Consider the following 14,566-nt stretch of genomic DNA (forward strand, 5'->3'; position numbering starts at 1 on the left):
ATTAGGGTCATAGTTGCATTGGCAACAGGCTGAACCTAGCTGCCCAGATGTTCTTTTTTTTACAGTTCATCTTTAGGGGACTGATCAAGGTGCTTTAAATTCACAGGTGGCATACACACAACCATTATTCACATATACTGTATATTGTTATACTGGAAATTTCAAATTTCCAGTATAACAATAGTAGTTGTAATTGTAAACGTAACAGTTTCTCCCTGTGTCTTTCCTATAGACTGTACAGTAGGCCTACATTAAGTTTTTCCTCGTTAGGAGTTATTGCTCTCACGTTTGAGCCTTACGGCGCACGGTAGCAGTGATGTGGCTCAGAAAGTAGCTAGTCTTCCACGTCAGTAGGAAGTAGTGCAAAGCTACAGAAGAGACAGCTCGCCAGAAAGGGAGCTCCTGGGGATTTTTACAGATGTAATTATCCAAAACTGGATATCGAAGGCCACTTCGAAGGGTAATAATCGTGCTATTAGGTAGGTTACGTCACTTAGTTAAAACCAACGTGTGGGGTGTTTTCTATCCTGACCCTTGGTTACTGTTAAGACAACTAGCTAGCTAACGTTACTGTCCTCCATTTCATTGCTAGTCTGTGCAGAAGCTAAGCTGGCGTTAGCTAACGTTCGCTAGTTAGCAATTGATTGTATATTTTAACGTAATCTCACCTATTGAATATTCGACTAACTAATTGATGTTTGCGTTTTATTGAGGCTTTGCTACACAACTGCTGGTTTTAATACAGAACGCTATCAACGATATAACAGTAAGTTAGCTCCAGTGTTTTTTTTAACATCCATGGGGTGTTGCTAACGCTGCGTGTCACACTTTCTTGACTTGAGCTTTAATTACCTAACGTTACGTTATCGTAACATGGAACCTTAAGCTGCTTTTGCTGTCACTGTGACAGCGTAGACTGTGTTTTTTTGTGTCTGCAGCAGTCTAGTTTTACAGACTGAAGCAGCAGAAATGGTAGGAAGATATCTGAACCTGGTAAACACGACTTCTTGATTTGTGACCATAACGTCTTCAAAGACAGCTCAGCAGTATTCAGCTGCTCGTTCAGTTAATTCGAGCCACGATACTATAGTGTTTTCTCAATCAAGAGACGCCAGCGGCCATGTAACTTTTTTTTCTTCTTATAAGTTTAGATTTAACAGTAGGCATTTCTATACTATCAAATCCATTTGAGATTTTTTTTTTTTTAGACTTCCAAGATCATCACATCATTTGTCAGGATTGTTTGGGTTCCCATTTAGCTGCAAAACACAAGCGACCTACTTATCAGCTCGGATCTTAATTTGTCTGCTGTTTAGGTGGTGACTGCTACCAAAAAAAGATGCACCGTTGCCAGAGAAAAATTTTGAGCAGCCATTTATATTAAAGTCTTTAATGATGACATAATCCAACCATGCTATTGTGTAGAACCATTGGTGAAGGTGTCTGTATGTTAGACACTGAACATTGTGAAAGGCTTTGTATTTTTGTATATTTATGTTTGACTCTGTGTGTTTTTTGTTGTTGTGCTGTGGATCTGAAATAAAGTTTATAATATGCAATGTGTTAGCCTAAGCAAGCTTTTAAGTTAAACGGATATGTTCTCAATAGAGCTGGGCAATACGGAGAAAACCAAATATCACAATATTTTTGGACCAAACACCTTTATATCTATAGTGTAGGGTTGAATATTTGATGCTTTCACAAAATATTAACACATTGATATGTTTGACATCAGTAACGTGGATATGATGACTAAGCAGGTAAAGGCAACTAATAAAACTGCTAGATAAATTCAGAAAATGACCATTTGACTGTACTGCAGCCTTTAAAAACAGAAAAAGACAACACTTATGCCATAATACAACATCATGATATCCAAAACCTGAGAGGATATCTTATCTTTTATCACAAAATCTAAACATATAATCGATATATTGCCCGGCCCTAGTTCTCAAATGTTCTGTTTAAAACAATTGTCAGGTGCACATATGCACATTAAAACAGGGTTTTCTTGGTGTTAGCATTCCTCCTCTTCACACTGTTCATACTGGCCATTAGAGGCCCCTTCCTAATGTGATGGGGGACAAGTTCATAGTCCAGTTCAGTGCGACAATACATACCAAAATGTACTTGAAGTAAATGAGGTTTCAGCAGTCTGAGTCTACGATTACATAGTTGCCTCTCAAACAAATGCCTCACTCATCACTTTAAATAGTCCGAGGGACTCTGGAAGGAACTCTGTTCTGTGAGGTGACTGCGATAAATAAACAATGAGCTAATGTGCTGTAAACTTTCAGTTTACTCCCAGTAAATAAGAAGTACATTTGGTAAATCATGCTTTGCCTAAGAGCTAAATGCTGTCTCAGTTAGCTCTATTGTTTTACAATTTCCCAGTAAAGTAAGCCCTATTATTGATACCTGGAGGACTGTTTTGGGTTTTAAAAATCTTATTAGCAAAGTTTTTCTGGTCCCATTATTCCAAGTCCCCACAGGACTTTATTCTGTTTAATGCACATGTTGCTGTACAGTAAATTTATTTTGTGCAGATTTTGTTCACTCTATGTGGTTTTTGTAGTTGCATCCCACATTTTCTGCCCTTATAATAATTATTTAGGAGGTTTTGTAAGTGTTTTTTCCCCCCAATTTAGTAAATGTACTTTTCTTTTGTTTCTCGTAGGTATTGTCCAGTGAGCGAGATTCATCGGGATTCTTCTAAACGGATACAAGCCCAGGAGCAAAATGACTGCTGCAGAGAACGTTTGTTACACTCTGATCAATGTGTCATCTGACTCAGAGCCCCCTTCTGAAGTCAGCCTAAAAGCTGATCTAGGTAACTATGCCTAAAGTTAACTTGCAAATATTCAGTGTGTTACACAACCTGAATAAACTGTGCTGATTGGAGATATTCATTTCTAAAATTTCTGTCTCCACCTCAGTACAATGGAGGTGATTGGAAATTAGTTTGTGGGACTCTCAGTGAAAACACAAATCAAAAGAATTCTAGGGATTCAGTAGAAAAATGATTAAAGTAGAAATTTAGTTAATACCTAACACATTTTTGAGAACATGATTATCACATTCATATTAGTAATAACAAGAATTCTTTTTTTTTTTCTACAGAAAAGGGGGAGATCAAGGCAAAGACTGAAGCCCTGAAGAAGGTCATCATCATGATCCTGAATGGTGAGAAGTTGCCAGGACTGCTGATGACCATAATTCGCTTTGTGCTGCCACTTCAAGACCACACCATCAAAAAGCTGCTGCTGGTTTTCTGGGAGATTGTTCCAAAAACAACCACAGATGGAAAGCTGCTTCAGGAGATGATCCTGGTCTGCGACGCATACAGAAAGGTACGCTTAATCGACTATATCTTGGGTATTTGCTCCATTGTTATGCACCATGTGTAACAGCTGGGAAAATAATTTTTATGAAGGCGTATAAAAACAAATAAGAAGAATTCATTTTAATATATATGGAACTAGTTGTATATGATGTTAAAATGCATACATCTGACTGGATAGCTGAACACCAGTTTGGCAGGGTTAAGTGACTAAATTCACATAGTATCCATTTGTGCTTACTTTATAACATAATAATGGTATGACACTTGAAATTGTAACTTGGTTGGAATATGTTTGTTTCATTATTTATTGTTACATTTGAAAAAATCCACAATTGTCTCGTAAAATCTTTCTTCCAATTTCAGGACCTGCAGCATCCCAATGAGTTCATCCGTGGCTCCACTCTGCGTTTCCTGTGCAAGCTGAAGGAGTCTGAGTTGCTCGAGCCACTCATGCCAGCGATCCGCGCCTGCCTGGAGCACCGGCACAGTTACGTACGCCGCAACGCCGTCCTGGCCATTTACACCATCTATAGGTACAAACTCATGATGTTCACTTGACATTCCACATACACACTTTTTTTTTTTTTTACTTCATTCATTGGTGAAAAACAAACAGCTGATGACATGTGTTTGTTTTAGGAACTTTGAGCATCTTATCCCAGATGCTCCAGAGTTGATCCATGATTTTCTCGTCAATGAGAAAGATGCCAGCTGTAAGAGAAATGCTTTCATGATGCTGATTCATGCCGATCAGGTCTGTAGCATATTGTCCTTTTTCTTACTTTTTATACATTGTTGTGTGCTACTAGACCCACCTAACTCACATCATGTTGTTCACGTCTTACAGGATCGAGCGCTGGATTACCTCAGCACGTGTATTGACCAAGTTCACACCTTTGGCGACATTCTCCAGCTGGTCATTGTGGAGCTGATTTATAAAGTAAGTTGAGGCCTTTTTATTAGTCTTATTTAAGTTTTGTAACACACCACCATATTACCATATTAGCTTCTTTATTGTCTGAACTCTTAAAAACTGCTTTTTTTAAAATCTTTGTCTGTTAGGTTTGCCATGCTAACCCCTCTGAGCGTGCCCGGTTTATCCGTTGCATCTACAACCTGCTGCAGTCCTCCAGTCCAGCTGTTAAGTATGAGGCTGCTGGCACTCTCGTAACCCTCTCCAGTGCTCCCACGGCCGTTAAGGTACATTAGCAAGTTTTTGTGTGTGTCTAAGTCATACTGTACATAGGGTACTGATATTGTACTACACTTGACCCAATAGCAGTGATGTTTTTCGTCTTGTATGGTCTCATAAGTGTTCTGTATTTTTGGTGGAGTTCAGGCTGCTGCCCAGTGCTACATTGATTTGATAATCAAGGAGAGCGACAACAATGTGAAGCTGATAGTTCTTGATCGCCTGATTGAACTGAAGGACCATCCCACTCACGAGCGTGTACTCCAGGTACGTTGATTTATTGCAGTTAACAACTAAAATGTAATGCCTGATTAACCGCAAACACCAATGCCCTCTATCTCAAAAAGGTTCTTAGTAAGGAAGAACATTAACCAAATGTAAGCCCTACTTAAAAATAACTTTGTTAGTTGTAGAATTTGTGATGTTAGTCTTTTGGTTCATGATTGTTATTTAATGACAACATAAGAAAATGTATAAGAAAATATTCAGAACTAATAGTTTATAGAGTTAAAAGCAGCAAAAAAAGTCAGGAAGATATTAGAATTTAGCGTTTATTATGAGACAGCACCAGTTTGATGCACCTACAGTGCACCACTTTATTTGGTTGTCATCCATGCTTTTTATCCAGGACCTTGTGATGGACATCCTGCGTGTTCTCAGCACTCCTGACCTGGAAGTCCGAAAGAAGACCCTGCATCTGGCACTGGACCTTGTTTCATCTCGCAATGTAGAAGAGGTCAGTGGTGTTGCACAGTATAATATACATGTTGTTGTTATTTTTATGTTGGTTATTCACTGACCTTGCTAGCTAGCTACATATCCCAAACTGAAAAGCCGTTTCCTTGATCATTTAATTTAACACACATAAAAAAATATTGGTTAAATTACAGATGACATGGCACGGAAACTAGCTTCAAAAAGATTAAAAAAAAAAAAAAAAGAAGAAGTTAAATGCGGGTCTGCTAAGCTCCTAACCTAGCTAGACAAGCTGCTAGCTGCTGCTAGCTTTGAACTGCTCGCTAGCAGCTGCCCATCGCGTAGTAATATCCGCCGGTCAAATCTTAAAATATGCTACACACCGAATATAATCACAGATTAGATGGCTAGATGTTACAATTACTACTGATTATATACACTCCGTGATTTACTGCATGGATCAACGTATGATATATAATGAATGACTGCATTTCCCAGAGGCTGGATGGGTCCAGGCATCCATTAGAAAGTTGCATTGGCACACCCAGTGAACAACGGTATGTGGGTAGCAACAACCAACCATGTCCTCTAAAAACATAGGCTACGTGTTATAAAAATGATTACTTAAGTAAAAAATATATGCTAAAACAAAATAAACTCTAGATTGATGTCTTATCTTTGCCATTATGAGTTACCTCCCCCCCACCGTTAGCGTGGCATTGTGTACCTGTAACCCAGCCAGCTACAAAGAACTGGCTTTTAAAAGCTTTGAGATCAGCACCAGTGTGTGGGGATACCCCGTTCATCACAGTGTTACAGAGCGTCTGGACTGAAGTCGGACAGACTGAAAACTTCTCCAAATACCGCTCTTTGTGAGCACCTACCAATTACCTATCTTGACCAATAACGCACGGCAACTTGTTGTTCAATAGAAGAAGCCATAGAGAAGAAGATAGTAGTAGTAGTAGTAGTAGTAGTAGTAGTAGTAGTACAGTGGATTTGATGTTATTAATTTTAAACTGATTGAAACTAATAAAACTTTCCGTTCCACTCCTACACTGTTTAGCTTGTGCTTCCGGTGATTCTGCCGTCCGTCGTGGCGTTGTCACCTGGTTGTGGTCACATGTTTGCAAAGGGTCTAAACTGCAAATTTAGTGAAATAGTGACTATTTGTTTTCTAGTTGGTGATTGTTTTGAAGAAAGAAGTGATCAAGACAAACAACGTAACAGAACATGAAGACACTGATAAGTACAGGCAGCTGTTGGTGCGCACTCTCCACTCCTGCAGTGTGCGCTTCCCTGACATGGCGGCCAATGTCATACCTGTGGTGAGTTTGCTATTATTTAAGCAAATAGGAAGAAAAAAAAAACAACGTTTTTAATATTTCATAGCTCTTTGAGAAAGACCCAATGGTTGTTTCTATAATAGGAGTAAAATTAGACTTCTCCTTGTGTTGATATGATTTACAGCTGATGGAGTTCCTAAGTGATACTAATGAGGCAGCCGCCGCTGATGTGCTGGAGTTTGTACGGGAGGCCATTCAGAGGTTTGACAACTTGAGACCCCTTATCATCGAGAAGATGCTGGAAGTCTTTCACGCCATCAAAACTGTCAAGTAAGGCTTTCCAAGCACATTGAGGAGGAATAATGGGCCTCGTTCAGCAATATCTTCATAGGTTTTTAAGCGTGCTCCTGAGTGTGCGTAGATTCTGTTCTTACCTAAGAACAAATCCTGAATAAGAAAACATTGGTGAATGCAAGAATCTTTGTGAAAACTGCGCGAGTGGTGTTCAAGATGGTTATAAAAAGCGGATTGAATTTGGGTTAGCCTATTTGAATTAGATCCGTCGATCAGCAATGAAGTATATCAGTATTTATTGTTACATTTATTCTGTTTCATACACTTGGCTGGGTTTTGTCATTAGGGCTAAGTAGTATATCATTACAGGACTATGTAGCCTTGTGAATTCTCAAGACCTTTGTCACCACTGTCACTTTTCAGGATCTACAGGGGAGCGTTGTGGATCTTGGGAGAATACTGCAGCACCAAGGACGACATCCAGAGCGTGATGACAGAAGTACGCAGGTCCTTAGGAGAGGTATGTTTATTATTTTCAGAATTTATTGTAACACAAGCTGACCTGACAGTTCCAACTAAATTAAAATGGTTACGTATATCTAACATCGGCCTCTTGTGTGGACAGATCCCGATTGTAGAAAATGAGATAAAGAAAGAGACGGGAGAGATGAAACCAGAGGATGAAGTGAGTGCGGCTCCAGCACAGAAGTTGGTGACAGAGATGGGCACCTATGTGACACAGAGTGCCCTCAGCTCCTCCAGGCCTTCCAAGAAAGAAGAGGATAGGTAAAAATCGCTGTTTGCTTGTAGTTTTTCATTGATTGTATGGAGTATGGTCATCTTACCACCCGGCCCACTCAATAAACCAGGGTTTCCGCATGGTCTTAAGAAGTCTTAAATTTCAAAATCTTAATTTCGGTGGTTGTAGTTCTTTCATACGCTAGTCCAAATGTAAATGAGATCAACATGCAGCTTATTTTGCAGACAGACAGCTTTCTTGCTATTGGTGCGAGTCTCTATTGGATTGTACCACAGATATCAAATGGTTTTTTTATTCTTCAGCTATGGGGAAGTGTAGGTGAAGCGATATTGAAAAAAACGAATTAAGGGCTTAGTTGAAGTCTTAAATTTCATTCGTAATGGACTTAAAAAGGTCTTGAAGTCTTAAATTTGACTTGGTGAAACCTGCATAAACTCTGATGAACACTGGTTTGGTTTTTGCAGACCTCCACTCAGAGGCTTCCTGATGGATGGAGACTTCTACGTGGCAGCTTCCCTGGCCACCACACTGACCAAAGTGGCCTTGCGCTATGTTGCTATTGTTCAAGACAAAAAGAAACAAAATGTAAGTTGTCCTTGCTTCACTTCACACCTTTTTGTAAAAAATCCTTAAACCAGCGACCTTGCCCCTCTAATCCCTGCTGTCATGCTCTCTCTCTCAGTCCTTTGTTGCAGAGGCCATGCTGATCATGGTCACTGTGCTGCACTTGGGCAAGTCCTCTTTGCCCAAGAAGCCAATTACAGACGATGATGTGGACCGCATCTCACTGTGCCTCAAGGTCCTGTCAGAGTGCTCGCCACTTATGAATGACATTTTCAACAAGGAGTGCCGCAGATCCCTGTCACATATGCTGACTGTCAGACTGGAGGAGGAGAAGCTGTCACAGAAGGTAATGACCTTTGACTCAAGCTGCATCTCATGTTGCTTAAATCGCCTCCTTGAGTCCTCCACTTGGCTCCCTTCCAAGGAGGCACAGGAGAGACCCGAGGAAATCACGGGAGGAGAGAAACAACGGGCAAATGTGTTTTCCTCTGAATTGTCACATTTATTCGTCAGCTGTATGGGCGGAGTAAGCAACTCCTTCAGTAATAAATTAGAGTTTTGAGACAGCCTTCAACAAGGAGGGACAGAACAATTTCCGGGTCAGCCGTGGACGGAGGAGTAGGGGAGCTATTAGATAAGGGCCATGGGATGTACCCTCAGGGGGCTGAACTCAATGTTAACCTCCTTAGAGTTAGGCACAGCTAAAGCATCAGCACAAGTAGAGGAAGCTAACATTAACAATTAACATCACAATTAAAATTAACACAATATTTTGTATTATTTCAAATGTTTTGACCCAGCCCTCATTTATCAATATTGCAAATGTGCGTTTTATGTGACAACCATAACCATTTGAATTCATCTGATTTCTTTTTGTTACCCATTTGTTGTTAACCTCTTTGCTTACTTTTGTAGGTAGTTATGGTGTTGACTCTGTTGTGGCTTAACTATGGACCGGATTATCCCCCCCCCCAAAATAACCATACTTTTTTCATATTCTGACCACAGAAAGAGTCCGAGAAACGTAACGTAACCGTGCAGGCAGACGACCCCATCTCCTTCATGCAGCTGACAGCCAAAAACGAGATGACTTCTAAGGAGGACCAGTTCCAGCTCAGTCTGTTGGCTGCTATGGGCAACACTCAGAGGAAGGAGGCTGCTGATCCTCTTGCTTCAAAACTCAACAAGGTACACCACGAGCCCTGCAGAAATGTTTGGAAATGACTTTGAGAGAAACAGTACCGTGGGGGACAAATCTAACAAATTGCCCCATTTATTGTTTTAATTAAAATGCATAAATATTTGAAGACCTGAGCATGGCATTTATCTCAGAGGGAGATGCTAGATTTGATTGCACAGTGGGAAAGAGAACAGTTGTTCCTGTTTGGATTTTACAAACCATTTAGTTGTAGCGTTATTTATTAAAATTTCATTGAATTTGGCCAAGGGTGATAATATTAATATAATTGTTTTTCATGCAAGACATACTTTATTTTCATTCCGCTGCACTGAAGCTAAAGTCCATGTCGTTCCCTGTTAGAAAGAATCGAGAAAAAAAAAAAAATTGCATTCAGTTCATGTCATAATTAACAATTAAATCTCATCTATTTTTGTTGGTTCTAGGTGACCCAGCTGACTGGCTTCTCCGACCCAGTGTATGCTGAAGCCTACGTTCATGTCAACCAGTATGACATCGTGTTGGATGTGCTGGTGGTCAACCAAACCAGTGATACTCTCCAGAATTGCACCCTTGAGCTGGCCACTTTAGGTTAGTGTGGTTTCTTTTCCACCTCACTGGAGCCAACGGATGTCTTCTCTATTAATGCTGATCCACGACAAACAAGTGTGTTTCTCACGTTGCACTATGTATGCGTTTTACTAAATGTATTCATTCCACAGGTGATCTCAAGTTGGTTGAGAAGCCTTCACCCCTCACTCTGGCTCCTCACGATTTTGCTAACATCAAGGCCAATGTCAAGGTGGCATCTACTGAGAATGGCATTATATTTGGAAACATTGGTAAGAACATGACTTTGTGTCTGTTTCCCATCATAATTCAACTTATGTTATGCTTTGTTCTCTGTAACCAGATGATGTTTTCTTATTTGAGGGGATGTTTGATTCTTTCTTTCCAGTCTATGATGTATCGGGGGCTGCTAGTGACAGAAACTGCGTCGTCCTAAGTGACATCCACATTGATATCATGGACTACATCCAGCCTGCTTCCTGCACCGATGCAGAATTTAGACAGATGTGGGCAGAGTTTGAGTGGGAAAACAAGGTAAGCTTTGCATCTCTGCATTGTGGCCAGTTCCCAGAAACAAACTGTTCTGTAGTTTTCTCTATTTCCATTATTTATAAATATATATATCAATGTAATAAAAACAAAATTGGAAAATGAAAAGATCATGACCGTTGTAGATGGTCCCTAAGCAATCTTTCTTTGTTGCAGGTGACCGTGAACACCAACATCACCGATCTAAATGAGTACCTTCAGCATATCCTCAAGTCCACCAACATGAAGTGTCTGACTCCTGAGAAGGTTGGTATGAGATACATCTGCGCAAAGAAAGCAAATTAGGTTTTAAATCTGGCAGGACTCCGAAAGATAAATGAAATGGGCATTTCAAACTTTTGGAGCTGGCGCATGTTCCGAAGAATAATACGCGGCCTTTGTAGGGGTCTGATTATAACTCAGTCAGTAATGCATCACCAAGCCCATCATGCTAGACTAAGTGTTAATCCTGTGGTGTTGTTGTTGTTGTTGTTGTGCTGTATTCTCAACTGTTTTCATCTTACAAACCAGGCACTGTCTGGCTTCTGTGGCTTTATGGCTGCCAACCTTTATGCCCGTTCTATCTTTGGAGAAGATGCCCTGGCTAACGTCAGCGTCGAGAAGCCCATCCACCTGGGGCCCGACGCACCTGTCAATGGACACATACGCATTAGAGCCAAAAGTCAGGTGGGTCACAGCTGCTGCACCATCAACTGTAGCATGCACCTGAGAAGTAAAGGCTTTTTTCAATTGATTTGTTTTCATTTGAGCAATGCAACCATTTAATCTAATACCTCATTGAAAGAATTGGACTGAACTCCAAGGGAAGTGAATATATGAAATAACCCGTTACATGGGATGTTGCACTGAAAGCTTTGTGCTCTCATCAGCATGTATACAATCCGTTCCAATAAATCCTCCCTCCTTCATTTTACAGGGGATGGCCTTGAGTCTCGGTGACAAGATCAACCTCTCCCAGAAAAAGTCAAATGTCTGAGACAACTCTGGTCTAGCTTATCCCTCTGACTTTGTGAAAGTCACCCGCTCTTCTTTTTTTTTTATCATCTGTCTTTTCATCACAGCAAATTATGAACTCTAAATGGTCAGTTGCTTCCATGCTTGTTTCTTTTCTTTTTCTTTTTACATCATCTCTGTCTGCAAACTACATTTGAGTAATGCTCTTTCCCTGTCCTGTTTAATTTTCAATAAACATATGTATTAAAAGAATGAGAGAACCTTGCACCATTTCTTCCATCTTTACAGATCTTTTCCATTTTCCAACCATATTGTAGATTTGAAAATCTAAGGTAGTTTTGGACAAGGGCTTGTGGATATGTATTATTCATTTCCCGTACTTGGTACCTAAGTTTTTGTTAAAGGTTTTAATTGTTTCATGTGTAGTGTGACATTACATTTTGATGAAATAGCTTGGAACTTCAATTAATCTTGTCAATAGAAATATTCAGAAATATAAAAAGACAATTTGACACTTTTAATAAAGTGATTGTACTGTAAAGTGAATGGACTCCTGTCCGGACCTCCTACTGTGTTCAGCTTCACAGCTCCCGACTCTTGATTAGAATTCCTTAAATGCCTCAAGTGCACAGTGTGAAATTGTCAGTACCCCCCAAATTGACAATAACATCAATATTCTAAAATACATAACATATCCTTGGCAGGGACATGAATATTATTTCAAAGGTACTCTCAAAGCCATGTGCAGGTTTTACTGCCACTGTGATAATGAGATGGAGATGGATTAGTGTTGGCAGAGAGTCACATATTCCACTTGCCCTCCTGTTTATAATTCATAAGTAAAGGGACATTTCTGGGAATATGCCAGATTAAAGGGTCACAACCCCAGTCATACATTTAAAATATCTGTGAAATCTTTCTCTCTAGGGGGATAGACAAAGGCTGAGAGGTGGCTTTCAGTAAGCTTCAGCTGTGAAAATAAACAGTTGGCTATCTGGCAGCAAAGTCACAGCCAAGCTACCGTGTTTACGCACTGCCTCTGGAGTTAGGGTAAAACTCACTTATTACAATCACAGCTAACTCCACAGCCAAAGACCTGAGCTTTTGCACCCTGTGTTTTTATTACGATCTTCTACTTCATGCGAGCTATCATGAAGACAGAAGGTACCAATTGAACCTCACTGTTAAATTATTTAATCCCTCTTATTTGTAAAGGGATTCAAACTGCATTTGTGGAACATTACATTCATGGTGGATTTATTATATTTTAGCCTCAAAGCAACTTATTTTTTTATCCTTACATATTCATATATGTGTGATATTGTCTTTCTTTAGACACCTGGAGTTTTGCTCTGATGTTTTATAAATGACTATCCTGCATTCAATTACAAGAATTGCTGCAGCATTTAATTTTTATTTTATTTTATTTTCCATAGCTTTCTAAGCTGCTAACAGACGTGTCCTCGGTACATTAAGCCCTCGTCAGTGAGTCTGTGTAGCAACACTCTGTATATATGAATTATCTATTTATATGAATGGCCGAATTCATTTTTATGTTCTTGAACGCTCTTTAACAAGAATAGAAGAACACTGAGGAGCACGGTTTCACATCCAGCCTCTTTCTTGTGACACTAGGTGGCGCCACAGGTGTCAAAGTGTGTTGGTATTCTGCAAAATATAATCCTGTAGTGAGATTTGCCTTAACATGGCATGTAATTGACATGTTGACATAATACAAGTCACGCTTGTACACACCGGAGTAGACTATCATTTTAGATAAACTGGCTTAAGGCACTTCGGCCTGAATGCTAACTGCCATTTGCAGTGACAGAAAATCATCCATCACTTTTGTTTTCAGTGGTAAATTATCAAGACAGACTTCAGAGTACAAGACGAATATCCCCCATTATTTAGGGTTAAAGGGCCTTGTAAAGAAAAGTCACTGTAACGCAGTATGATAAGTTGTAGCTGAGAGTAACAAAGGTGAGTTTTAAAATGTACCTATTTCTCTAGACTATTTTTATTGCTTATGATATGTTCTCTGCACTGCATGTGTATTAGACATTCCAGAATAATGGGAAAATTCTACTTTTACTGAAATATATAGGCTATTACAAAACTTGAACTTTTTATGATATGCTATTGTGTGTCTTCGGTTTGTATTGTGTGTGTAAGAGACAGTAGGAGTGAAGTCCGCATCTTTCACTGAGTAATTTACAAAATAAATCTGTATTGTGTGAATTTATGGTTTACAGCATGAAAGCTGGCCTATACGATGTGAGGAAAACTACTACTTCAAAAAAATGCAGTTTATATAACTGGAGGCTTGCATTAGGGTATTAGCTGCAGGGCATCTTCATTATGAATGTATAATTGGTTGCAATAACAGTAAAGAGGCATTGCTTTTTGTGTCCACGTGTGTGTGTGTGTGCCTGCGTGCGTGCGTATTGCGTGTATAGGCTGTTTGAGGACAGGAATATGGCTGCAGGGGTGTGTGATAGCCTAGTCTCAGTACAGTGCTGCAGAGTGGGTTAAGGCCATAGACTGAGTGTGTGCGTGTGTGTGTTTGTGTGTGTGTGTGTCAGACTACTTCTAGGTGGGGTGTTGAGGCAGTCACACGCAGCCTGTAGAAGGGCCCCTAGCGCCAGACATTAGTACTGGTCTGCCGGAGTACTATCGGATCCTCAGCTAGAACACCTCAGTCTTCTCGAGGCAGAAACACGGTCAGGCGTATGGACAGGCAACCGTAGCTCCGCAGATCCCTCCCTATGTATCCGTGCACTAAACGGACTACACCGACGAGTCATTTTTGGCACATATCTGGACTCTTCTCTACGCTCTGGTCTCACACACTGCAGGGCCTCTCCAGTTAACAGAAAAAGTGGGTGTTTGCTGCTCACTGGTGTTCCGGCAGCGGCGGCGGCGGCGGCGGCGGCAGCGAGCGCAGCGAAGTGTCCTCGATGGCAGGCTGGAAGGACGGCTCGGTGCAGGAGAAGTATCGGCTGGTTGTGGTCGGCGGCGGCGGAGTCGGCAAATCCGCCCTGACTATCCAGTTTATCCAGGTCAGTAGTGTGCAACCCTTCCCATGAATTTAGCCCTGGCTTTGATTTGCTCATCCGAAAACACAGCGAGAGAAGAGGGGGAGGCCAGACACGGGCACCCCGTAAGCGGATTCCGAGGT

At 40.5% G+C, this 14,566-nt stretch overlaps 2 protein-coding genes across 2 annotated transcripts in view; both read left to right on the forward strand.

Moving 5' to 3' along the window:
• Positions 1-268: 268 nt before the first annotated feature.
• copb1 (COPI coat complex subunit beta 1) lies at positions 269-11,650 on the forward strand. The gene is made up of 22 exons (XM_034882108.1): positions 269-479; positions 2,678-2,830; positions 3,121-3,350; positions 3,707-3,876; positions 3,983-4,097; positions 4,191-4,283; positions 4,406-4,543; positions 4,683-4,802; positions 5,164-5,271; positions 6,413-6,559; positions 6,702-6,847; positions 7,235-7,331; positions 7,437-7,597; positions 8,036-8,156; positions 8,254-8,481; positions 9,144-9,323; positions 9,759-9,903; positions 10,035-10,154; positions 10,271-10,416; positions 10,588-10,677; positions 10,942-11,097; positions 11,348-11,650. Exons 2-22 carry the CDS (start codon positions 2,740-2,742, stop codon positions 11,405-11,407), a joined length of 2,862 nt encoding a protein of 953 aa, XP_034737999.1. The 5' UTR covers positions 269-479; positions 2,678-2,739; the 3' UTR covers positions 11,408-11,650.
• A 2,331-nt stretch (positions 11,651-13,981) lies between these two features.
• rras2 (RAS related 2) overlaps positions 13,982-14,566 on the forward strand; it is a 28,983-nt gene continuing 28,398 nt past the window's right edge. Inside the window, exon 1 of the mRNA XM_034883821.1 lies at positions 13,982-14,447. Within this exon, the coding sequence (XP_034739712.1) occupies positions 14,346-14,447 (102 nt within the window). The 5' untranslated portion in view covers positions 13,982-14,345. The remainder of the gene's footprint in view (positions 14,448-14,566) is intronic.

This window comes from Etheostoma cragini, chromosome 1 (genome assembly GCF_013103735.1).
Source record: "Etheostoma cragini isolate CJK2018 chromosome 1, CSU_Ecrag_1.0, whole genome shotgun sequence".
Lineage (NCBI taxonomy): Eukaryota > Metazoa > Chordata > Actinopteri > Perciformes > Percidae > Etheostoma > Etheostoma cragini.

What these genes read in the sequence shown, in the direction of transcription:
- copb1 (XM_034882108.1), top strand. Translation starts at nt 2,740, where the DNA reads ATGACTGCTGCAGAGAACGTTTGTTACACTCTGATCAATGTGTCATCT. An exon ending in CACGCCATCAAAACTGTCAA is followed by an intron (nt 6,848 to 7,234) that starts GTAAGGCTTTCC and finishes GTCACTTTTCAG; the next exon opens with GATCTACAGGGGAGCGTTGT. An exon ending in AGTTTGAGTGGGAAAACAAG is followed by an intron (nt 10,417 to 10,587) that starts GTAAGCTTTGCA and finishes TCTTTGTTGCAG; the next exon opens with GTGACCGTGAACACCAACAT.